This window comes from Zeus faber, assembly GCF_960531495.2.
Source record: "Zeus faber genome assembly, chromosome: 2".
Classification (NCBI taxonomy): domain Eukaryota; kingdom Metazoa; phylum Chordata; class Actinopteri; order Zeiformes; family Zeidae; genus Zeus; species Zeus faber.
Genome location: NC_137189.1, coordinates 43,502,963 through 43,528,160, shown reverse-complemented (window position 1 = coordinate 43,528,160; position 25,198 = coordinate 43,502,963). Strand labels below are relative to the sequence as shown.

Sequence of the window (25,198 nt, the reverse complement as noted above, 5' to 3'; positions counted from 1 at the left end):
CCTATCAATCTGTTTTTTTTCACCTCACCATAGCACAAAAAACAGCACTTATTTAGGTTCTGAACGATCTATACATAAACACTGATTCTAAATAACGATCTGTTCTTCTACTCCTAGATCTCAGTGCTGCCTTCGACAATGTTTACCGTCAGATTTTATTCACGAGATTTCAAAAATGGGTCGGCCTGTCTGGCCTGGTTCTAAATTGGTTCAAAACCTACCTACAGGACAAGCAGTTCTTCGTGTCCATTGGAGATTTTGTGTCAAACAAAGTGGATATTGTATGTGGAGTGCCCCAAGGTTCAATTCTGGGACAATTATTGTTTAAGCTCTATATGCTTCCACTGGCACATATTGTAAAGAAACACAAAATAAATTACCATAATTATGCAGATGATTCACAACTGTACATACCCCTATCTCCTGATGACCTACTCTCCATACATTCCCTCACCCAGTGTATTAATGATGTTAATGCATGGATGTCAAATAACTTTTTCCAACTGAACAAAGACAAAACAGAAATACTCAACTTTGGTGCAAAGACTCATAGACAGAAAATTGCAGCTCATCTTAGTTCTCTGTCCCTGGAGAGCAAGAATGAAGCCAGAAATCTGGGTGTAATCATAGACTCGATCTAAATTTTAAGAGCCATATAAATCAAATCACAAAATCAGCCTTCTACCATCTAAAAACATTTAAAAATTAAGAGGCTTCCTGTCAAAAGCAGGCTCCGAAAAATGAATCCATGCATTCATAACGAGTAGATTGGACTACTGTAATTGCCTATTCTGAACGATCTAGATCCAGGTTGTTCTCATTTGTAGTTCCACGTTGGTGGAACGAGCTGCCAAAAATGACCAGAGCAGGGACCTCCCTCTCTGTCTTTAAGAAGCACTTGAAGACCCAGCTCTTCAGAGAGCACCTCCTCTCCTAACTTACAATTACTTAGCACTACCTAGCAGTATTTATTGTTACACTAATGTCACTGTTGCAATGTAACTTGAATGTTATTCTCCTTGTAAGTCGCTTTGGATAAAAGCGTCTGCTAAATGACTAAATGTAAATGTAAATGTAAATGCCTATTCACTGGCCTCCCGAAATCAGCTGTGCAGTGGCTGCAGTTAACCCAAAATGTGGCTGCACGCGTTCTCACTGGAACAAAAAGGTTTGAGCATATCACACCTGGTATTAGATCTCTACATTGGCTCCCTGTCAAAACTAGAATTGATTTTAAGATTCTGCTACTTATATCTAAAGCTATAACTGGCCTTGCACTTCGGTATATAAAATAAATGCTAATTATACACAAACCAGCAAGAACTCTCAGATCAACAGGCAGTGGTCTTTAAACTATCCCTCGTACCATCTCCAAAGCAGGAGAAGCTGCCTTCTGTATCTATGCCCCAAGTAAATGGAACACCCTACCGAGGGACCTGAGAGAGGCCCCCACACTCAACACTTTTAAAAGCAGGTTAAAAACCTTGCTGTTCGCTATAGTCTATGACTGACTAACTGACTGACTGACGTCTGTCTGTCTGTCTGTCTGTCTGTAACCTTTTACCTAAACTTTTACCTTTTACCTCGCTGACCTCATGGCTAAAATTAAGCATCTCTTACCCTATACCCTAACTTAAACATCTCTAACCTTATACCTCAACTTAATCGTTTCTAACCTGAGTGACTTCTCCGGTTCTGGTTTTTCTGGTGAGAAAAATTGACCCATAACTTAGGGACGCTAATTAAAGGACCGTGGCTGGATTAAGACAGAGAGATGGGGCACACAGTTGAAATTTCCGTTTTCCGGTGAGGGCTACCACTTCCGGTTCAGTTGACGTCTTTGCTGTGCTTTACTTCGTTGAGATGAGATGGTACACACTGTTGACTCAATACAGATGAGGAGATTTCTGGTTCCGGTGAGAGCTACCACTTCCGGTCCCGGTGACGTCTTCGCTTGTGCACTGTTGCTGCTACTGTTACTGCTGCTGTTGCTGCTGTTTTGGTTGCTGCTGTTATCTGCTGCTGTTATTGTCACTGCTGCTGGTGGTGCTGTTGTTGGTGCGGCTAACCTTATACTTTAACTGGTGTTGTCGTTGCTGCTGCTAACCTTATACCTCGACTTAACCATCTCTAACCTTATACCTCGACTTAACCATCTCTAACCTGAGTGACCTTTCCGGTTCTAGTGAGAGCTACCACTTCGGGTTCCGGTGACGTCTTTGCGTGTGCATTGCTGCTGTTGTTTTTAATGTTGTTTTGCTGTTGTTTCTGCTGGTGTGGATGTTGCTGCTGGGGTGCTTGTTGTTTCTGTGGCTGTTGTTGCTGCTGTTGTTGTTTTCTGCTGCTGTTGTTGCCACTGTGGTTGGAGTCGCTTTTATTGCGGTTGTTGTTGTCTTTGTTGTTGCTTTTGTTGTTGCTGTTGTTTCAGGGGCATTCTTTTGTAATGACAGGCTGACACACACGTTCTCTCTTTCTTTCTTGTATTTCTTTTTAAAGCGCATCGTGCTGCCTTGGTATGAAATGTGCTCTATAAATAAAGTGTGACTTGACTTGACTTGCTTTATGAGCAATCAAGGGACACGATGGACTGCCATGGGACCCTATGGATGAGACCCTGTGGGCTATCCCGGGCGGCCCCATGGACTACCATGAGACCTTATGGATGTTCCTGCCCTATAACTGACAGCGCAGAGTTTGGTCTGGCAGAGAAGGGAGTGGACGTAACAGGACACAAGGCCCACAACACTTAGATTTCAGAAAAATGACAACTTTCACTCAATTTCCCTTTTTAATCAATAATTGAATTATGGCATGAGAAACTTTTCATACTCCTCCTTGTAGCCTCTGTTACCTATTCAATTATCGCCAACATGCATACACCCAAACACCCGAATACAGACAAATGCCAATGTTAATCACTATTTGGAACAAAACTGAATATTCATCAAAAAGATTTTCACCTTGTAATCAAGGTTTCGATGGCTGTCTCTCATATTGAAAATAAAATCACAGTTCCATCGCGTAGAATGTTATAGTGGAAAAATCTCGGCGTTCATTGAATAGTCATGGATAGCTTTTAAAAGATAAACTTCAGCCGGTTAAAATGTTATATTTCAGCTAAACCAGAATGAAAAGTACACGTTTTTTCACTGGAATTCAAGGACATTTTAATCCCACGCAAAGTTGTATTTCACATCCTTCATCTTGTCTTTGTAAACAGAATCAAAGTATTCCGACTCGGACACAGTCAGTTGGTTTTTCCAGTCTCCCGAAATCCCTGACAAAAAGCAAAAGCCAGCAATTACATCATCATAACCAAAGTGTGATATCATATCATGGCGGTATTTACTGCAAAATCCACAAACCTTTCCTGAAGAACGAGGACTTGCTCTGGTCCATGAACTCGGTGGGGACCGTGGAGTAGTTGGACATCTTGTTCCTCTTCATGTTGTGGAAGACGCAACTCTCGGCGATCTTCTCCACCACCTCAGGGTGGAGAGCTTTGTCCATGAACTGCGCCATCTTGGTTATGGAGGCCGTTAGGTCCTGGAGGGAAATAACAACCCATAGAATTTAAAAGTAGGGCTGACATCGAGCACTACAGTGCAGCGGCGTCAATTTTCGGCCATAAGAAGATGGCAGCGCAAGTGAAATTTCCGAGTTAGACAATATATGTTATTGTACATTATTATCAATTAAGTACTTAACTAATATTTTTGACACATATCATACAACCATGAAGCATGGAACCGTGGAACCAGTGGCATAGAAATTTTGCTGGGCCCACACATTTTGGAGATTGGCCCCAACTGGGGCCAACCTCCAAAATGGAAGTATGTATAACGGAAGTATGTATCCAGTAAGTAAGTCTCCAGCCAACTTCAAGGGACTCCAGGAGCCCATTAGTAAAATAAATAAATAAATAAATAAATAAATAAAAATCTCATGGGCCCCAAGGCTTTGTGGGCCCCTGCCAGCGCTACTGTACAGGATCAAACCTCCTCACCGCGATCATCTCCTCGTAGGAGATATAGAGAATGCGCTCCTTCTCTCTGGTGCCGAGCCAGCCCCTGATGTGATCAAACCACGAGCCGAACATCACTGGAGAGGAGCAAAAACCAGCGTCACCGCAATAACCTGCATCACTTCAACGCAGGTTATTACCCTGCAATAAACAACACGTCTTTGAACATTTCCCTCAATGTTAGTTCTGTAACTGTGACTCCAGCTGTGGTTGGGTTTATTTAACTTTGAAATGTTTCCTATCTCCTCGTGCATTTTTAGGTTTGTTGTATCGTGTTCATTTTTTCTGTTTATTGTTGAAATTTTGGTGCTGATTTGTTATTGAATTGTTTTTATTGCTTTTCATTTTTTGGGGTTTATGTTTCTGGTTTATTGTTATTGTTAATTGTTTGGTTATTGTATATTGGATCTTCGAGTGAGGTTTTACATTTGATGGATATTGGCATTTTTTATTGTTTACTGTTTATATTTTTAGGTATATTTTATTGTTTTTTTCCTGCTTTTCTTTTCTTTTTTTTTTTACGTTTCTAGGTTTATACTGATAGTTTTTCCAACCTTTCCCTTCCAGGAACTTGTGCAGGAAGTCGCTCTGCGTGCCCGGGTTCACCAGGAAGGACGCCATCCCATAATAATGGAACGACGAGGTGAACACGTCTTTCGGGTTCCTCATGACGTAAATGACCTGCAGTAACGAAAACACAGCACTTGATTCATAAATGGCCAAAAGCATCGTTAAAGGATATGTTGCTTAAACGTTTGCCCCACTCGACTGCATTGAAGTGAGAACCTGCAGCAGAGTGGTGGGTGTCCTCACTAGTAAATCATTCAGCAATGTTGTGTTATAAACGATATAAATATTTCAATGAATGTGGTGTCACATTCAAACACGGTTCATTACTTTTGGTTTGACGCTGAAGTAAGATGGCGGCATCATGTCGTAGTGGAAGTGTGTGGCAAAGAGCCGCGGAGAAGGCCTCTGCTCCAGGTTGAGCTGGTGCGCCCTGTGCTCCTCAAGCCAGGGCACCCTGTCCCAGTTTGGGACGGTCTCGATTGGAACCAGGTCGCCACCGCTCTGGATTAGAGGAGCCACATCCTGCATCCATGTTGTACCTGAAGGAATCAGAATCAGAATCAGAATCAGCATAAAGGCATTCCACATGTACATTTTTATTCATGAGGAATTTGTCGTGGCAAGGAATGGTGCATTGCTGTAGAGACAATCGTTCAAATCGTTTGCATGTCTTACTCTATCTCATCACTAATCAAAGTGAAATAGTTTTATTATAAAATGCACAGTATAACACGGGGTCATTCTGAACAGGGAAATTCAATGAAAGAGTCAGTCCAGGTTAGTCCTGTTTTATATGAATGACAGTTTTCCGAGTTCCCGTAAAACACACCATCCCTTCGTATGGACACCATTTTTCGAGTTCCCATGGAACACATCAGTTTGGGTTGTCGCTCATCTTTACATCAGCATAACTACTAAAAGGAATTACAATTTTCAGAGTTTCCCTTGAACGCAGCATCGGCTGATGTATTGACGCTGTGAGTCCTGGTCACACGGAAAATTATACTACAAGCCGATACATTTGTTGCATGTTACACTTAACGACGAGTTCTGTTCCTAGGACCAGGTCATTAGCTAATTGGTCGATAAGCGAGGGCCCGTGTTATTTCAGGGTAAGGGGGCGTGGCGATTGGGAACGCTGGTGTAGTGAATACTGACAGACTGCGAGAACGAGAGTGAGACTGAGAACGGTGATGAGATGAGATGTATACAGTGTATATACAGTGTATATTGTATATATAGTTTTTATAGCGTATAAAGGTGATGTGCGATGAGATGCTTGACGCGGAGATGCAGCGCACGCAGCGTGCACGTAGCGGTATTGTGCACAGCGCACACTACAGGCTGGTCGGAGAGCTGGTCGTAAGTCCGAAACGGTCGTTAAACAGGTAGGTCATTAAGTGAGGGTTACCTGTATTAGTTTATCCGAAAAGTTAGAAGATAGCTGCCTACTACCTGTAGTCCACAGAGTCCTGCTTCACGCTGTCTCTGTGGAAGGAAATCACTTTGTGTGGAAGTTCCCAACAACATGGTTCTCTATTCAAACGGACTGAACACTGCATGTTCCTCAGAGACATTTCATCAACTTTATTAACTTTTGGGACAAAAATAAAATGGACATGATTCAGACCCGTCGCTCTAGAGGTGCAAGAGAACTCCATTTGTGAGGACACAAACCCGGAATATGTTTTTGACTCCTAAAGTTTGTGTTTTACGACTGGCTCGAATGCTACAAAATAAGGAGGGACACAACACTGCAACTAACACCGGGTTATGCCAACAGAATGTGTTTATTTACAAAAAAGGCGAAAGAGATAAAATATCAAACTAAAAGACAACCACGGAAAGGAAAGAAAGGACGACTCACCGACTGGACCAGTTTGCAACCACTACAGAACGATGGAGTCCACACCACGCACCTTGCACAATGCAAATGCACGCCCAGAGCCACAACCTCCACGTATTGTATATAACAAATTTGCTGACTATGTCTCAGAGAACCTGCTCCACAATCTCATTTCGCTCCACCACCAAACAGGAAGTTTTAGAACGTTGGCCTATCGGTGATGCACAAACGTTTTGCTACGTCCGGTAGATTTTTGAGAATTCCTGCTCCAATTGCGACCGATATGGATCAAACCACGAGATGCCTGGGATGTCCCTAACGAGTCCCCAACCATGTCCGTGGGTTCAGCGATTGTTGTACTGTTTTAGACACTCGTAGCCCGGAAAATGACGTGGAAAATATAAATAATAAGCCTAGCTGCAGGCATCAATACACAGGGTCCAGTTAAAGTCAGTAGTAATTGCAGTATACCAGGAGATGAAGTCAGGGTGTAAATTTCAACTTGAATTAAAAGCCAGTGAGGAGAGATGGGTTTTCAATAATGATTTAAAATAATCTAGAGTCTGTGCAGATGTTGTGTTTATAGGTTAGCCATTCCACAGTTGAGTGGTAGTCATTGCAACGTCCCACTCGCCTCTATTCTTTTTCACAGTTCTTGGAATATCCAACAGCATCTGGTTTGTCAACCCCAATGATCAAGTTCAAGTTCAAGTTTAAGAGATTATTTAATTACATGATATAATTAATTGTCTGTGTTGTATCAAATATACTATATATTAATTATATTTTATTATATATATATTCAAATCCTCCTAAATTAAACTTACCGTGATGCCATACCTGACACAAACTAGCTTACTTCTACACTAACTTGAATCCAATTTCTAAGCTACCTTTTCTGACCAAAGCTCTGGAGTAAGTAGTTTATACTCAGTTACAAACATTTTTAGATGGCAATGGCATTTATGAGATGTTTCAGTGTGATTTTAAACCATGCCACAGCAGTGAAATTTCTTTTTCAAGAGTTTTTAATGATCTAAACTGAACTGCCAAATCAGTGAACTCCGCTATTCTGCTGCTTTTAGACCCGTCAGCAGCCTATGACACTGTGGATCATATGATCCTTTTATCACATCTTAAGCACTCTGTAGGCATCTAAGGTACTGCCCTCAAATGGTTCAAGTCGTACCTGACAGATGGAAGTTTCTCAGTTCACCTTGATGAATATTCTTCCCTCCTACGGCCCCACTTACCTGTGGGGTCCTGCAAGGCTCCATTTTGGGCCCTGTCATTTTGTTGTATATGCTGCCCTTGGGGTCCATTTTTAGGAAACACAATATGCCTTTTCATAGGCCCCCACGCCCACCAACACGCCGTGCAAATGCGAGGCCCGTCCAACTGCCACCGGCAAGACTCCTCACCCGGTCGCAAGATTACAAGGGGGCCCACCCGGATGTTCCTAGCCAAACACACGCACCCCTCCTTCCCCACAGACCATGGTCTGGTGAAGTGTTGTCCGGGGTAAGATTCATGTGTGAGTGTGTGCTCTAGGCTAATAGGAGTGGTATTAAAATTGCAGGACGGACGAGAAACAGGGGGCAGGGGCATGACGGGCAAGATCGCAGCTGCCTGCCACATCCCCCATCCATGCCGCTACCCACATAGCTCGCATCGCACCAGGCCAAGGCCTATTGTGTGGTGTATTACTGAGTTTGAGTTCTTGAACTGCCAGAGATAGGCAACGCACACCCAGATCAACGCAGGGTGCAGCAGCCATACGGACCCCACCTCGGACCCAACCATGCCCCCCCCCGTACCTGGAGGCACCCAACCTACGGTGACCAGCCTCAGTGCAGCCCACCATGCGCCCCCATCATGCCAGGCCGCTCCGTGCCCCCATCAGGCCCTTGACCAGCCCCCCACCCACCGCCGGCCCCCCAGCAATGAGTGCCTGGAGCATTGAGAGCGCCAGAGAACAGATACCCGGGGCAGGCTAGTGCGACAACAGGAGTTCGCACCCCACTGAAGGAGACCTAATAGGGAGTCCCCACACGGGGTACAGGACCAAACAGAATGTCTAACCAGCCCGGCTCAACGGACCCAAACACCCCCCCTGCCGCCTCAAACTGTGCGTAGAGAGTATTGAGCTCATCGGGGAGAGAGGCGGCGGGCTGGGTATCACTACTATTTCCCTAGTGACCCATAATTTAGGGACGTTAATTAAAGGACTGTGAGGTGGTGCACACTGTTGAAATTTCTGTTTCCTTTGAGGGCTACCACTTCCAGTTCCGGTGACGTCTTTGCTGTGCGTTACTTGGGTGGGATGGTACACACTGTTGACTCAATACAGATGAGATTTCCAGTTCTGGTGAGAGCTACCACTTCCGGTTCCGTTGACGTCTTTGCTTGTGCGCTGTTTATGTTTTTTCTACTGTAGCTACTACTGCTTTTTCTGTTGTTGTTTCTGTTGTTTCTTTGCTGCTGCTGCTGTTCCAGTTGTTGTTTCTGTTGTTGCTACTGTTGCTGCTGCTGTTGCTGCTGTTTTTGTTGCTGCTATTGTTGCTGGTAGGAAATTGTCATTCCTAGTTTTGTCGTTGCTGCTGGTGTTGTTGTTGGTGCTGCTAATCCAGGGGTGGGCAAACTACGGCCCGCGGGCCACATCCGGCCCGCCGAAGATTGGTACAGAATTCATAATTATGACTGCATTCATTTCACCTTGACTTGTAATGCCTGGCGTTTCACCAGGTGGCGCATTAGGCGCAATGACTTGATTTTGCGGAGCCCGAGCTACTCTCTGTTATTACTCTGCTACTACTCTGAACCCATCTGCAACAATGAGTGGGCCAAAGAAAACAAAGTCGACAATGAGTGCCGAGTGTTTAATAAGGAATGGACAACTAAATAATTTTTACCTAGGTCTGGTCAAAGGCTGTATGTCTTACTTGCCAAGAAACGATTGCAGTTTTAAAGGAATACATCAGCCCTCACTTTTCTACCAAGCATGCTAATTACGTTAACAACCAATCAACGCATAACGGACGGCTACCGCTCAGAGGTTGGCAACTGGCTTGCAGGCTCAGCAAAACACCTTTATCCGACAAACTGCCATCCAAGAATGAAGCACGAAGGCAAGTTATTTGCTGGCATTCAAATTAGTAAGGGCCAGCAAGCCTTTCTCTGAAGGGGAGTTTCTCAATGAGTGCATGGTAGAGACAGCACGTATCTTGTGTCCTGAGAGCAAGAACACATTTTAAAAAATTAGCTTATCACGCAGGACAGCGACTCGCCGTGTTTAATTAATTGACTAAGACCTAGCTAGCAAGCTAAACAAAAAAGCGGAGTCATTTACATTATATTCTTTGGCACTGGACGAAAGTAATGACATAAAGGACACTGCTCAGCTTTTAATTTTTATTAGAGGGATTAATGACAATTTTGAGAAAACGGAGGAGTTTTTGGCCATGGAATCCCTAAACGGGAAAACACGGGGAGGGGACTTGTATGACAGTGTGTCGACTGCCATCAAGAGGCACAAGCTACCTTAGAGTACGCTCGCCAACGTTACCACAGGTGGATCGCCAAATCTGATGGGAAAAAACATCGGACTGCTCAAAAGAATCCAGGAGAGGCTGAAAGAGGAAAACCCTGAGCAGGAGGTTATTTTCCTAGACTGCATAATTCACCAGGAAGCACTGTGTAAATCCGTATTGCAGCTTGTCTACCAGGGGAAGCCAGTTGTAAAACTTGTTAACTTTATTCGAGTGAGGGGACTTCCCCATCGTCAGTTTGTTAAGCTTTACCATTCTAATGTCCGCTGGTTAAGTTTGGGGAAAGTATGTCAACGAGTGCGGGAGCTCAAACAGGAGATTATCTCATTTTTGGAGCTACTTGTGAACGCTGACAAGTTTCCTGAGCTGAGTGACACAGATTGGATTTGTGATTTAGCTTTTGCTGTGGACATACTGACACACATGAATGAGCTGAGCGTGAAGCACACTTGAAGTGAAGTCACTTCAGCTGGTGTCATGTCCCTTCTCACAAGACCCTGAAACGGCGCCACAGTTGCAGTTGGAACTGATTGATCTCCAATGTGACACCGTCTTAAAGGAGAAGTTCAACTCTCTTAAACTGGATGAGTTTTATGCTTCATTAAGCGCAGCCAAATTTCCAAACATCCAGAAGATGGCACAGAGGATGCTGGTGTTGTTTGGCTCTACGTATGTGTGTGAACAGACTTTTAGTGTGATTAACACCAACAAAAGCACCCCACAGATCACAGTTGAGTGATGAACACCTCAGATCTGTTCTGAGAATTGCCAGAACAAAACTAACACCAGAGTTCAATGTACTGGCAAAAATGGGTGATCAACAAAATTGTTCCCACTAAAAGGTAAGTGTATTAACAAAGTAATGCTTTTTTTCTGTTTATGTTTGATATGTATGCTTCTTGTGCTGACCCGGCCTGTCTGTCAAATTTTAAAAGTCAATGTGGCCCCTGAGCCAAAAAGTTTGCCCACCCCTGTGCTAACCTTATACCTTAACTGGTGTTGTCGTTGCTGCTGCTAACCTTATACCTAAATTTAACCATCTCTGACCTTATTCCTTAACGTAACCATCTCTAACATCTCTAACCTGAGTGACTTTTCCAGTTCTGTTCCGGTGACCGCTTTATGTGTGCGTTGCTGTTGTTGTTTTTGCTCTTGTTTTGCTGTTGTTGCTGCTGGTGTTGATGTTGTTACTGCTGTTGTTGTTGTTTCTGTGACTGCTGCTGCTGTTGTTGCTGCTGTTGTTGTTTTCTGTTGCTGCTGCTGTTACTGTTGTTGCTACTGGGGTTGGAGTTCTTTTTATTGTTGTTTTTGTTGTCTTTGTTGTTATTTCTGCTGCTTTTGTTGTTGCTGTTGTTTCAAGGGCATTCTTTTGTAATGACCAGCTGACAACTACATTCTCTCTTTCTTTTTTGTATTTTAAGCGCATTGTGCCCTGGTATGAAATGTGCTTTATAAACAAAGTGTGAGTTGACGTGACTTGACTATTTCTTCCTTTATAGTCTGTGATGGATTGCAGTCTGAACCACATGCATCAGGGGTCGGAGCTGTGGTAGTTGAACTCCAACTTGTCCCTGTAGTCTTGTTTGGCATCTCTGATGGCTTTCCGTAGATCAGATCTGGATGCCTCCAGGTGCCCAGATTTATTGGCAGAGGACCATGCTCTGAGCTTAGCATGGACATCACCATTAAGCCAGGGCTTTTGGTTTGGGGAAGTCCTCAAATCCTAACATTAACTTTCATCGATGCACTTGGAGATGTAGGCTGAAACAGAGTCTATGTATTTATCAATGTCCCCATCAGCTGCAACACAGAACATCTGCCAATCTGTGGTTTCAAAACAGTCCTAGAGAGTGTCAATGGCTTCTTCACTCCAGCGTTGAACTTCCTGAAAAACTGGCTGTTCCTGTTTTGGGCGTTGTCGGGAGGAGAAGAATGGAGGTGTGATCCGCCTTACCAAAGGCAGGGTGGGGGGAGGCGTTTGTAGCTGTCCCATAGTTGAGAATAACAACGTTCAAGAGTCTGATCACCACGGGTAGGAAAATTTATGTACAGGTGATATTTAGGCAAAACTTTCCTCATATTAGCCCGATTGAAGTAACCAACAACAATAGAAGCTGCTTCAGGGTGAGGGTTCTCTAGTCCATTGATTACCCTGTATAGATCCTCCAACGCACACGTTTTATCCCCCTGCGGGGGTATGTAGACAGCTGTGATTATAGCAGAGCTGGGAGGTGGAAGGGCTGTACTTTTATAGCTAGGAGCTCCAGGTCTAGTGAGCAGTATCTTGAAAGTACTGCTACATCCGAACCCCAGCGAGAGTTAACCATAATGCAGACCTCCGCCTATTGGTCTACCTGACTCTGTGGTTCTGTACTTCCAGAGGATGGAAAATCCAGCCGGGATAACGGCCGAGTCACGCACCGTAGGATCCAGCTGGGGCTCTATAAACACCAGCTCGCAGCAGTAGGGGATGGCACATTTGTCAGTCAAATGCTCAGTAAAGGCAAATTGCAGTATCTCATCCGGCATGTTAGTACACCGGCACGCTTGCCTCTTTTCTTTCTCCTCTGAGAACGAAGGGATCGCAGCAGTTCTCCTGTAATTATTAGTAGGCCATAACAATAAGCACAGCTATACCCGCTTGTGATGTATTTAGTGGTAAACAGGATAGTGGTATAGTGAAATGAGGTTATTTAATTTGAAAAAAGTTGGGAAACACGTTACCTGACTTGGGATAGGTCACGATCAAAACGTCATCGGGGCGGAAGCAGAACTCCTCGTAGAACTTCAGGCTCTCTGGAGGATGCAGCAACGTGGGCATATACACGCCCTTGTACACTGTGTATAACTCTACCTCGGTCATTACTGCCAGCTCCTTTCGTCCCCTGGAAAGTTAGGACTGAAAAGCCTAGTAATACATAATTTGCTACATGTGCAGAATGCCAGGAATGATCAATGTTTGCGGAAACTTAGCTACTAGTCAATTTGTTTAAGAGAGGGGGGAAGAGCAAAATGATGTTTGCTGCAGACTGCGGGGCATTTACTCAGGATTCAGTGCATGGAATTTTATGGGGTGAAGGTTAGTGCAACCTTTGCCTACCAGGAGATAGACTACCTTACAATTGGTACATTTCATACAATGCAACAGGAAGCCACCCACCAGTACTGTAGTGCTGTGCAGCAATGCTAATATCAAAAAATGCTTAAATATGGAAATTAAATCCAAATTATATTGAAAATGGCTCCAACACACACCTTAAGAAAAAGAACACACCATTTTTTATTACATTACATTTAGCAGACGCTTTTATCCAAAGCGACTTACAATTGTTCAAACACCGACGGACGCAGCCATCAGGAGCAATTAGGGGTTAAGTGTCCTGCTCAAGGACACTACAGCATGCTAGCAGGAGGAGCCTGGGATCGAACCAGCAACCTTTAGATCACTAGAACACCAGCTCTACCGCCTGAGCTACCATCCCCCGATCTCCTCATCAACAAACCAGTGCCCCAAGGCTCACTTGGCATGCATGAGTTCAAACTTGGGAGTATAGTGAAGAAAAGTTCAGCTTGGGTCTTTGTAAGTGACTTAAGTAAAAAGATTCTTTAAATTTTTTGACTCCTCCTTCGTCTGATTCAGTTGGTGTACCAACAATCGCATGTCTTGGACTTTTGTTTTTCACATTCATTTCATCCTTAATAATTATTTCTGTTTGCGGGTAGAAGATTCGCTGCAGAGCTTGAAGTGCATGCGTGAATCGCTGCAGGCATCAATGTTGTAAAATAATGATTGTTTTGGCACATATAATATACAGTATATATGTATTATTAATCTGATTGTCATCTTCCATAATAAGAGTCTGTTTCAAGATTAAATTCAAGAGGTTTATTCGTCACATACATATACATACTTTCATACATATATGCAGTGAAATGTAATGTATTTCCAACCATGCTGGATTAAATTTTTATTTCCCTAGCATAATCTGTTGTAAAAAACTATTCTGGAAATGTTTTATTATGTTATTTGAATAACGAAAACAGGGAGAATATTACAGCTTTTCAATTATCACATTTGTTCAAGCACTTTCAGGCACAAAGGGGGCTATTTTCAAGGTATTGCAGTACCTAAATTTCAGAGTACAAAATTCAAGCACCTAAAGGACCTGTTAAGCACCCTGATTAAGACTCTTACAACATAAACTTAATGTGTGATTTTTTTAATGATTCCAATACCGTGTAAAAAAAACATGAAATAAAAAATGTATCCGAGGCTGAATAGCACAGAGACCAAGGCCAAAGCTCCAGATGGCTACAGGGGGCAGTGGTAAACATTCAGGGAGCATTGCTCACTAACATAAACTTTACTGTCCTGGGCGTGGAAACCACAGTGCATGTAGTAATACAGTGTTATTCCTTTAAATATGTATTCATGAATTATTGCCTTTGTCTTTTAATTAGATACAGTATCTAATGAAGATTACGTAACTCAGAAAATATGTAAAGTGTTTCATTATTTATTGTAATGGAAATATTGATTTTGTATAGATATATTTTTTAAAGACAGTGGCTTTTGATGAATGGATGTTTTTTGGTGACTCTTTATAGTCAACGAGTCATATACTATTAAAATATGGTGCTCTCTCTGCAAACAGTTCTAATTATAAAATATTTTATTAAAGGTTCCGTCATACCCCAACACACCCAATATGACGACAATACAAACTGGTAAACTTCAACAACACCCTTTTTAATTCCCATTTCGAAAACTTTATTTTGCATTTGGAAGTTTCAGAGTTGTGTAAAGATTGCAATCATTTTGGATCAAAAGACAAGCAAAAGTCTTACAATAATAATAAGTCAAAATGGTAGATTCCTCATTATTGACCTAATCGTTTTGAAAATCATTTAGAATTACCTCACTATCTGTCTCACTTTTAATGCTTGTATGTACATGTGATTTCCTTCAATTGTGATACTATTAATGTGTATGTAGACCACCACTGGGGATAATGCACATTTCAAATACATTTAGCTTTGATTTTTGCCTCCTAACTGCTGTAACTACTCCATTTTGTTAAAAAGCTAAACCATTTGGAGTGTTTTTTTCTTTAACATACAACTTCATTCATACCATATTCTTTCCCCACCCAGCACAGCATGTTAGAAAAGTAGTCAAATTAAAGTATGTAATCATGTTGGAGACCATGAGAAACACCATCAACGGCCTCTGCGTGACCCGATACATCTCTGTAATGTGAAAAAAAGGAAAGAAAAGAAAGAAATTGCATTTTTTTTATTATAGAAATTATAGTTTATTGTTGATTTTCAGGTTTAGTGTATATTGCCAATATTTCAATTTATTAAATTTTTACGGTTTATTGCATATTGGCAACTTTTTTCAAATAGATTCTATTACTTTATTCTCACATATGTCATCGTCTCATCTCATCGGTTCGACAGTACCGTAATTACACTAATAGTCCTTCAACAAGAATCTAACGAGAAGGTGGTATCACTGCTACTGTAATTTACATTTACATTTAGCAGACGCTTTTATCCAAAGCGACTTACAATTGTTCAAAGACCGACGGACGCAGCCATCAGGAGCAATTAGGGGTTAAGTGTCTTGCTCAAGGACACGACAGCATGCTAGCAGGAGGAGCCTGGGATCGAACCAGCAACCTTTGGATCACTAGACCACCAGCTCTACCTCCTGAGCTACCGTCCCGCTACCGTCCCGTAATTACACCAATAGAGCTGCAATATAAATAAACCAATCTATCTGGAATGAGTGATCTGTACAGCACCATAATTGCATGAATCGTTACGCAATAAAATCTTCGCCGGTCTGTCATTCAGTCTCTGGCCTCTCTGGTGACGTACTCCAGCCCGTGATCCCCTTGTGAGTCGTAGCTCTCGTAGTTTGGCAGCGCCGGCCATTCGGGCTTGTAAGTGGTCGTGCTGTACACATACGCTTCCACGACACTCCCCTCGGATGGAGCCGCCTCCTCCTCTCCTCCGCCTCCCACCCACTTCTCCACCACCAGCTTCAGCAGCGTCCGCTGGTACATGGAAGGGACGCGCTCGAAGGCGTCCAGGAACTCCAGCATCCGGGTGTCCACGCGGTAGATCTCTCCATGGACGTGCTGGCCCTTGCCGGGAACATTGAGGAGGAATGGGACGTTGTGCTTGTCGGCGATCACCAGTGGGTGCTTCTCCACCGTGCGGGCGGAGGCCAGGAAGTGGACGGTGCCATTGGCGGGGTCCAACATGCGGTAGTGGTTGGGTTGGCCTTTCTTCAGGGTCCCATAGACAAACACATGAATCATCCTGGTTAAAGGTCTGAAGCCGTGCCTACGGAAACAGAAGAGTCAAATGTTGTAGTACTTTGTTATTTATTCTTTTGGTCATTTTATTGTTTTTTTTTTGTTCTTTACGGGTACTTCGACATGTAACTTGTATATAAACCTAAAAAGTTCACAGTTAATATAACCTAACAATAAACCAGAAAAAATTACCTCAAATATAACAATGAACAAACAGTAAAAAAAAAATAGAAATATCAACCCAAGAATTTACAAAAAAAAAAGATAATACATTTGAATAAAACCTAAACACAAACTAGATTAACCCGGAAAATTCAGAATAACTAATTAAATAAAGATATCAATTAACTACGCTTACATAATAACAACAAATGATCAGTCTTTGGACACTATTGGAAATTTTCATATGTATATTAAATAACTACTACTTTAAAGACCAGCGGTAGCAGTGCACGGAATGGTAGAGACGGATCAACATCAACTATGTAGATTTCAAGAAGGCGTTCGACAGCCTCCACCCAGACATCTTAAGAATGTATGGGATCCCGCAGCATACCGTGGACCTCATTAAGACCGTCTATGCGAACATCACTTGTAGAGTGGGAAATGGTAGCCTCGCATTCCAGGTGAAGACGGCAGTAAGACAAGGGTGTGTGATGCCAGCGCCACTCTTCAACATCGCTATCGACCGGTTGATGCGTCGGACAACAGAAGACCAAACGAGAGGCATACGATGGACCCTCTTCTCAGCATTAGAAGACCTTGATTTTGCTGATGACTTGGCTCCGGTCTCCCACACTCACAAACGCACGCAAGAGAAAACATCACGTCTCAGTGACTTTGCACAACAAATCGGCCTGAAGATAAACCAGAAGAAAAGTGAGGTTATTGGCTATTTTCCAAATAGATGGAAAAGATTGTCCGACAACAGAGGAGTTCACCATTCTTGGAAGCAATGTAAGACATGACGGCGGAGCACACAGTGGTATCAAGAACCGAATAAAGAAAGGCTAGGAATGCATTCAGAACGCTCAACAATGTATGGCGGTCTCAGCAATACAGCACAAAGACCAAACTCAAACTACGTCAGAGCTGTGTCCTTTCCACCCTCCCGTAATGGCTCGGAATGCTGGAGAATGCCAGCGGGTGACATCCAACAGCTGTTGGTCTACCACACAAAAAACCTGAGAAGAATCTGGAGGATCCTTTTTGGCCCAACACAATATCTAACCAAGACCTACTTCATAGATGCCGGCAAGACAGCATGGATAATATCATCGCGAGACGGCGCTGGAACTGGATTGGGGCATGTGACGAGGAGAGCCAGACAGCCTCCCAACAGCAGCCCTACACCGGACACCAGATGGAAAAAGAAAGAGAGGACGACCCCATAGGACCTGGCGTCGGACGGTCGAGGACGAGATGAGAGCTGTGAACTTCACCCGGGGACGTGTCCAGAAAACAGCCCAAAACAGACAGGAGTGGAAAACCTTTGTTGCTGCCCTACACGTCAGAAGACATAGCGGGCGGTAAGTAAGTAAGTACTTTAAAGACATAATGGTGTCAAATACCTACCAGAGCTGCCAATTATTGGCAGCAATACGTTATTATTTGCATGAATAGGAAAAAACCTATTGGGGAATCAGTGGAGGGTACCCATGGTTTAACAATATGAACTCCCTTCCAGACGCTTTTGTCTACTAGAGCTGCCCCCGACTAAAGAGTTTCCTAGTCGAATATTATAAATTATTAATCTTAATATTATTATATTAATCGTCGCACGTTTTTGACATTCATTCAATTGTTTAAATATTTGTTTTGGGGGGGATCAGAACATGGTTTGAGTTCCAGGGCAGAGAAAGACTGTTATAACTAACGTTGTTAACTCTGTGCTACATTACAGATAAATACAAAACCTTTAAAATATACATTTAATTTACAAGCGCTGCGCGCACGAAGCGAGCTGACTATTATTAAGTTATCAATGCACACATTTAAATGACGTATTGGCATCATTTGCACTGAAATGTGGCGAACGGAAGATCGTTTTCCCCGGTGTCGGCGTCCCCTCGTCGGGCGCAGTTCCCGGGCGCCGGGACTGGGTTACTCGCCGCGCCGTCCGGGGAGATCCCTGGGCGTCCCGGCGCCGCTCCGCCCCGACCGCGCCGCTTCCCGGCGCCGCTCCGCCCCGACCGCGCCGCTTCCCGGGCCCGCAGACTCGACGGTAACTCTGAGCGAGGCGGACGGAACCTCCGGCCTTGCTGCCCGCCGCGAGGCTTACCCCAGGGGTTGAGGCGTCCTGTCGGAAAATAACGACCCGGGTCGGTCGTGTCCCCCCCCTCTTGTTGTTGTTGTTGTTGTTGTTGTTGTTGTTAGTGCGGACTCAACCAGCCGCTCGCCCCACGTCGCTCACACGGAGTCGTAGACGTCATAACAAGCCGCCAATGAAGCTCAACCCCCGTCTCCTCTCCCTACAGTCAAACACCCGAGGGCGCCGTTCAGCGGGGAGGGAACCATGACTGACTCACGGGACGCTAGCCTGGTCACACCAACACAGCATGGGACTGAACATTTGCGTTTCATCCCTGCGTCCCGTCAAACAGGCTGTAAGGTACATTTTGACAAATGAGCTCCTGCATGGAGTTATTTTTTTTTCTCCCTGTGACTAAGTGACCAATGACAAACTTGGGTGGACTAATAACATGGCCACTGCAGTGCGAACCGTCCAGCGACCTGACGACTTTGAAAGCCGTGGTCGTCAGGTGGCCGCGCCGCTCCCACCACACAACTTTCCGTCTTGTGATCGGGAATCTTGAAGTCGTTGCGGTTTCACACTACGCGACTGATCGGTGGCAGGGTGTCAGGCCTTCAAAGATACTTTCACCAGGAGGGATCCCCGACCAGTCTGTTGGGTCTCCAAACCTAGGTTTTGTCACGGTGACACCGGGAATGACACCATGCGCGGGACAGGTTTTGTTATTTCTTATTATATTCTTGATTACTATAAAAAAAAAAACCTAATAAAACCATAATTTCAATAAGAAATATATTAAAAAATTAGGTATGTTGTGTTTCTGGCTACTGCCCCGTCTGTCCTTCTGACCCCCCACCCCTCCACGCCGTGTCTGCTCTCATTGGCTCCTGACTGGAGCTCCGACACGACCAGATATTAAACCTGCTTGATATCTTGCCGGTAAGCGGTCGGAGCGTGTTGTGAGCAGTTCACACCACCCACTCGTCTCAGGGGAGCGCGCTATGATTTGCCTCCGATCTGGGGCTTTTCAAGACTCTTGCCCTGGGGGCAGCCCTGTTCTCTACAATGCTCTTTGGACTCTGTGTGATTCCAATTCCATATAAATCAGTAATTAAACTTGATAAAGACCATAATATGAGATAAACTGGAGTAATGTACTGTAGTACTGGAGCATATCCTAGTCTAGATCAGTGATTCTCAACCTTTTTCATATCAAGGACACTCAATTTGATGATTTTGTCTCTGGGACGCCCCATCTGAGAAGATTACTATTTATTACATGTGATTCAGTCCAAACTTCCACACCTGTTGAAACTATAGTTAGGGAGATAGCAGTTAAACTATGATTAAAACAGTCGTTATTGTACATTCTGTGATGGTGCAAAGGTTTTGAAATCTAACTATTAATCATTTTGCTGGGGACCCCTGGAAGCTCTTGAACGACTCCTGGCGGGTCCCTCAACCCCCTGTTTGAAACCACAATTTAAGATACACATAGAAACTTAAAACTGCGCCTTACAACAGTTACAGAATTAAATGCAGGCATACTTTTCTCTAAGTTAAAGTTATGCATAAAGTTTGCTTGGATTGCAATGTTGTGCACGAATGATCCGGTTCTTTTGAACGGCTCTTTTGTAGGAACCAATGGAACCAAGTCTCGCTGGGTGATGAGCCGTCATTTTTTTCGTCCTGCAGTTTGTTGAAGTTGCAGTCTCCTGCCACCGGCAAATGTTTCCCCTTCCATGATCGGGACAGCCCATGCTTCTCTCCCGCCGGGAGGTGCCCTGGCTGAAAAGGCGAGCAGCCTCTGCATGGAAGGCGGCAAGGATCAGCGTGTTTAGTTTTGTAGATGCCACCAGGAGTTTTTTTTAAACGCTGTTCTAATCGTGGACAACCTCAGACAAACTTACAAGTCATCCTGGTTAAAGAGTCAAATGTTGTTACGCTACATTGCAAGTACTAATTTTATTTGCCATTTATTCATTCGGTCATTTTATTTATTTATTTTTTTGTTCTTTACATTTACTTTGGTGTGAAACCTGTTAACTGTTAGGCCCACGGCCTCCCAGCGCCACTAGAGGCCGCCCTTGCCCCATCTGCAGCTCCCTACTCAAGCCCAATTGCACACACCTGGGATCAATTACCTGCACAGTATTTAGCCCCAGCTTCCTAGCCATTCCTTGCCAGACCGTCAACTAGCTTTCCCCGAGTTGTATCGCTATTGGCTCCCTTCCAAGTTCCTATTCCTAGTTCCTAGTTTATGACTTGTTGTCGCTCCTTACCCGCTTGTCTCCTCTCGTCGACCCAGTCTGTCTCTCCAAGTCCAGCCAGCCCGGTTTACCTGCCTGTCTCCGCTCGTCGACCAAGGCTCTCCGTCCATCTCCATCCAGCCTGGTTCCCCGTCTCTCCACCCGGATCCTGGACTCCATCTCCTGGTCATCATCATCCCTGCCCTGCCCTGCTCCATCCCCACCCGACCGAGTCCCCCCGGCCAGCTCCACCGTCCCGGCTAATAAACATCCCTTGCCTACCTCCCATCTCCCTGTGTCGTGCGTTTGGGTCCCTCCCAGTTCTGGTCGTGACAGTTAACAAACCTAAAAAGTTCACAGTAAATTAAACCTTATAATAAATCAGAAAGACTCACATAAAATTTGACAATGAACTAACAGTAAAAAAAACCCCCAATAAATATCAACATAAGAACTTACAAAAAAACAACATAAACGAGAATAAAACCTAAACACTAACTTGAGAAACTATACATTTTTCCATGGACAATAAATATAAAAATAAGAATAACTAATTAAATAAACCTATCAGTGAATTATATTGTAGATCAAGTTATTCTTACAATGAGATTCTATTCATGTGGTTTTCGGCTTTCATGATAACATAAAATAAGTCTTTAGTTGCGTGACATGGAGACACTATTGGACATTTTCATACACATTAAATAAATTCTACTTAAAAGACATGTTTTTCATATACAATATTTTTCACTTCCAGACTGTAACGCTATTCTCTGCTAGAGCTGACCCCAACTAAAGATTTTCCATGTCAACTATAATTAATTATGAATCTTAACATTATATTTATCATCGCACATTTATTTATTTAATTACCAGTGGGCATTTATTAAATGCCACAAGGCATTCATATATTATTTGTAAACCTGTTCTGTCAGCATGCTGGGCATACAACACAAGAGTATTTGTTTGCCATTGCATCGAGGACAGAGTTGGTCTGCAAGTGGAGTTCAAGTTCTCAACCTGCAATGCAACTTTTTATTCGTTCTTTGATTGTCAAGAACTGCTGCAATAACTATGTCCTGTGGACGACCTGTAGCATGGCAAGAGCACAGTTTTTGTTACACAAAACCACCACCAATCCCCCTCGTTGGAGAACTATTTTACCATGTTTTGGTCTTTAAACAACTCATCACTACTCCAAGAGGGGGAGAATCACCCCGGGTGATAAAAATAAACATAGAAACAAACATGTACACGGAGAAATGTAAACATAGAAACATCAGATGACAACATGTTTTGACAAAACACAGTAAATTAAGAAAAAAAGAAAATTGGAACAGCAATTTGGCAAGTGGCCTCTTCCTGTGATAGCTATGGCAGAAAATGAGGGAGAAAAGGAGAGGTATGTAATCAGAAGGGAGTATGGAGGTGTGTTCAAAGCAGGTGCTGGTGGTGCGTGTCTACCTGGATGAGTCCGCCTGTATGGATTTGTGTGTATGTGTGTGTATGTGTTTATGGGACTTGTCCCAATTAGCTCTGGTGTATGAGGCCAGAATTATATCATAGTGCCTCCAAGCAGCGGAAAAGCTCCGCAGCCACCCCTGAGTCCCGCAGCCGTATAGACACTTCACGACCGCAGGAAAGCCCCGAGCACCCTGCCCTGCAGCCCCCCAGCCCCCAGAGAAGCCGTCCCAGAGGAGACTCCTGTCTGAGAGGAGACTTGAACATACAACCCACCCCCACGCGCAGGCACAAGACCCAGCCCGGTTCCCCGTCTCTCCACCCGGCTCCTGGGCCCCTTTTCCCGGTCATCATCCCTGCCCAGCCCTGCTCCATCCCTACCTGACCGGGTCCCCCCGTCCAGCTCCACCGTGTGTGCTAATAAACATCCTTTGTCTGCTTCCCGTCTACTGTGTCGTGCGTTTGGGTCTCTCCTAGCCCTGGTTGTGACACGGGCCTGTAGACGTCAGGCACGGACCACAGGCCCGGAGCCAGGTCCTGCGCTGACAGACCGACACCTGGCAAGAACCGCCCCCATTCCCACCAACGGCTCTGCGAGGCCTGCCATTACGGGCATGGGATTAAATGACATATTTTCTATTGTAAGGAATCCATTCTTGTTTTAGTTTCACCGTGTATAGATGTTATCGAGTATTATAGATATTGTAAGGTAGTCATTTTAATTGTTATCTTATTTCATTCGTAAGTTAATGTTTTAAGATTATATCACCATATGATTGCAATGCAAAGTCTACACTGTTTGTAAATAACTACAAGGTTTACCAAGCCAACATAATGACCTACAGCAGAGTAGGATTTCCACGCTGCGGTAGGAGCAAGCTGTGCCGATCCATCTTGAATGCCCCATCCACCTCGACTCCTCTGCCTCAGATGTTCATAACACATTCTTTTACGGAGTACGGTTTAAAGCAGGGGTCTCAAACTTAACTTACCTGGGGGCCGCTGGAGGTAGAGTCTGGGTGAGGCTGGGCCGCATCAAGTATTCCACAAAAAAGGGTTTCAAATATTCCAAAAAAAAGTACAACTGATCCAATCTTCTCAATCTTTATTAATAACAGTTCAGAACATGAACAGTTCTTCAGAACATAGGCTTCTCTTACCTACTCTTTGCTGCTAGAGACCTGGCAGCGCTTCCTCTTACATAGCTGAGCCACATTTGGCTTGAGGGAGGAATCAAGTGCATTGTCTCATGTTTTATATCTTTTAATTTCTTGCTTTTTGATTAAATTATTCTTGGTAAATTTGTTTTCTTTTGCGATCGCATGTATCTGTCCTTTTTCCTTCTCTTTATTTCTATTGTAATAATAATCTATAACTTCTTTATAATATTCAGGTTCTAACCACCATTTGGCTTTTGTTCTCGCCGCCCATCTCATGCTATTTGCTATCTATGTAATTCTTTTCCCTTTCCTATTGCAACACTCTGCTGTCTTTATTAGGTCAGTGATTACTCTTGTTGAGTCCGCTGACTTCCAAGACCTCTGAACCTTGCACTGGGTGACAGGATATATTGGTAATTCGCGTTGGCTAACTTGTCAACAAACACCACCGGAAGCTGTCACAAGCCTGAGCTATGGTAGCCCATAAGTGCTAAAAAAAATATGAAACGCCCAGGGCAACGACTCGCGCAACAACTTGGCAAAAAGGTGCGTGTGAGAAAAACGCGTGGGCCACATTAACACTAAACTTTGATGTCAAGTAGGGGGCCACAAAAAATTGTGGACCCATGGTTTAAAGCAAGCCCTCTTGATGTATGACCACAACAGGCCTGCAAATTCTTGATGGGTGGCGATAGTGGCGCCACCCCTTGCGGTTGCCTGTGCCGGCGCTCCGGTCGACTTTTGCACATTTTAGTATTATTTTTTATTATTTAGTTTTCTGTTTTTTTAATCATAATGTCAAAAAAGCATCGACAGTTACCTCTTACGGCCACGATGCACTCATGGACATAAAAACTTCCCTCAACTAACAACTTTGGGACTTTTTATCCGTGGAAGCAGAGTGGCCGGCTGAAATTCTACGCGGGAAGACGCTCAACAACAACAACAAAAATGGAGCGGCTGTTTCATGAGCTGGCCCACGGAGGAAGCACCGTGGTAAACGAGGCGACGTTCGGGTCAGAATGAGGACGCAACCTTACCGTCCACCTATGCCAAGCATCCTTCTTGCCAACGTTCAGTCCCTGGAGAACAAGATGGATGAACTTCGAGCGAGGATTAAATACCAACTAGACACGAGGAAGTGGTGCGTCCTCTGTCTGACGGAAACATGGTTGAACCCACTGGTGCTGGATGAAGCCATCCGTCCAGCCGAGGCCTTCTCCGTGTTCCGCGGCGACAGATCAGGGGAGTCAGGGAAATCCAAAGGTGGAGGCGTCTGCCTAATGGTAAACAACCGCTGGTGTAACCCCGACAACATCATGTCTCTCTCCTGCTCCTGCTCACCGAAACTGGAACAGCTGACCATCCTATGCCGTCCATTTTATCTCCCCCTGGAATTCAGCACGGTCATCATTACAGCCGTTTATATTCCACCACAAGCGGATACCGACACAGCACTGTCGGACCTGTATGATGTGTTGTGCGGATTTCAAAACAAACATCCTGACGCGGCTGTGGTGGTGACTGGGGACTTTAACAGGGCGAACCTTAAAAAAGTTCTGCCTAATTTCCACCAACACATCATGTGTGCCACCAGGGGAGATAGAACTTTGGACCATTGCGACACACCTTACAAGAACGGATACAAGACCCTCTCACTCCCTGCTTTCGGGAAATCTGACGCCACGATCTCACTGGTTCCTGTTTACAGGCCTCTGATCGCGCGAGAACTGGTGGTGACGAGGGAAGTGAAGCGG

At 44.1% G+C, this 25,198-nt stretch overlaps 2 protein-coding genes across 3 annotated transcripts in view; both read right to left on the bottom strand.

Annotated features, from left to right (window-relative positions):
- Positions 1 to 3,167: 3,167 nt before the first annotated feature.
- On the bottom strand, positions 3,168 to 12,851 carry LOC307227550 (sulfotransferase 2A1-like; the record flags this gene model as incomplete). The annotated part of the gene is made up of 6 exons (XM_079996911.1): positions 3,168 to 3,277; positions 3,366 to 3,546; positions 4,007 to 4,101; positions 4,579 to 4,705; positions 4,922 to 5,133; positions 12,713 to 12,851. The coding sequence occupies 6 exons, from the start codon at positions 12,849 to 12,851 to the stop codon at positions 3,168 to 3,170; spliced, it is 864 nt and encodes a 287-aa protein (XP_079853037.1).
- A 1,890-nt stretch (positions 12,852 to 14,741) lies between these two features.
- The window catches only part of LOC307245243 (gamma-glutamylaminecyclotransferase-like), a 13,638-nt gene continuing 3,181 nt past the window's right edge, over positions 14,742 to 25,198 (bottom strand). Inside the window, exons 1-2 of one of the 2 annotated variants that reach the window (XM_080020716.1) lie at positions 18,599 to 18,716; positions 14,742 to 16,345 (exon numbers count right to left, since the gene is read on the bottom strand). In XM_080020716.1, coding sequence (XP_079876842.1) covers positions 15,847 to 16,320 — 474 coding nt within the window. In that variant the 5' untranslated portion in view covers positions 16,321 to 16,345; positions 18,599 to 18,716 and the 3' untranslated portion in view covers positions 14,742 to 15,846. Of the gene's footprint in view, positions 16,346 to 18,598; positions 18,717 to 25,198 lie in introns of those variants that run through there. The other variant, XM_080020715.1, reaches the window with a different exon arrangement.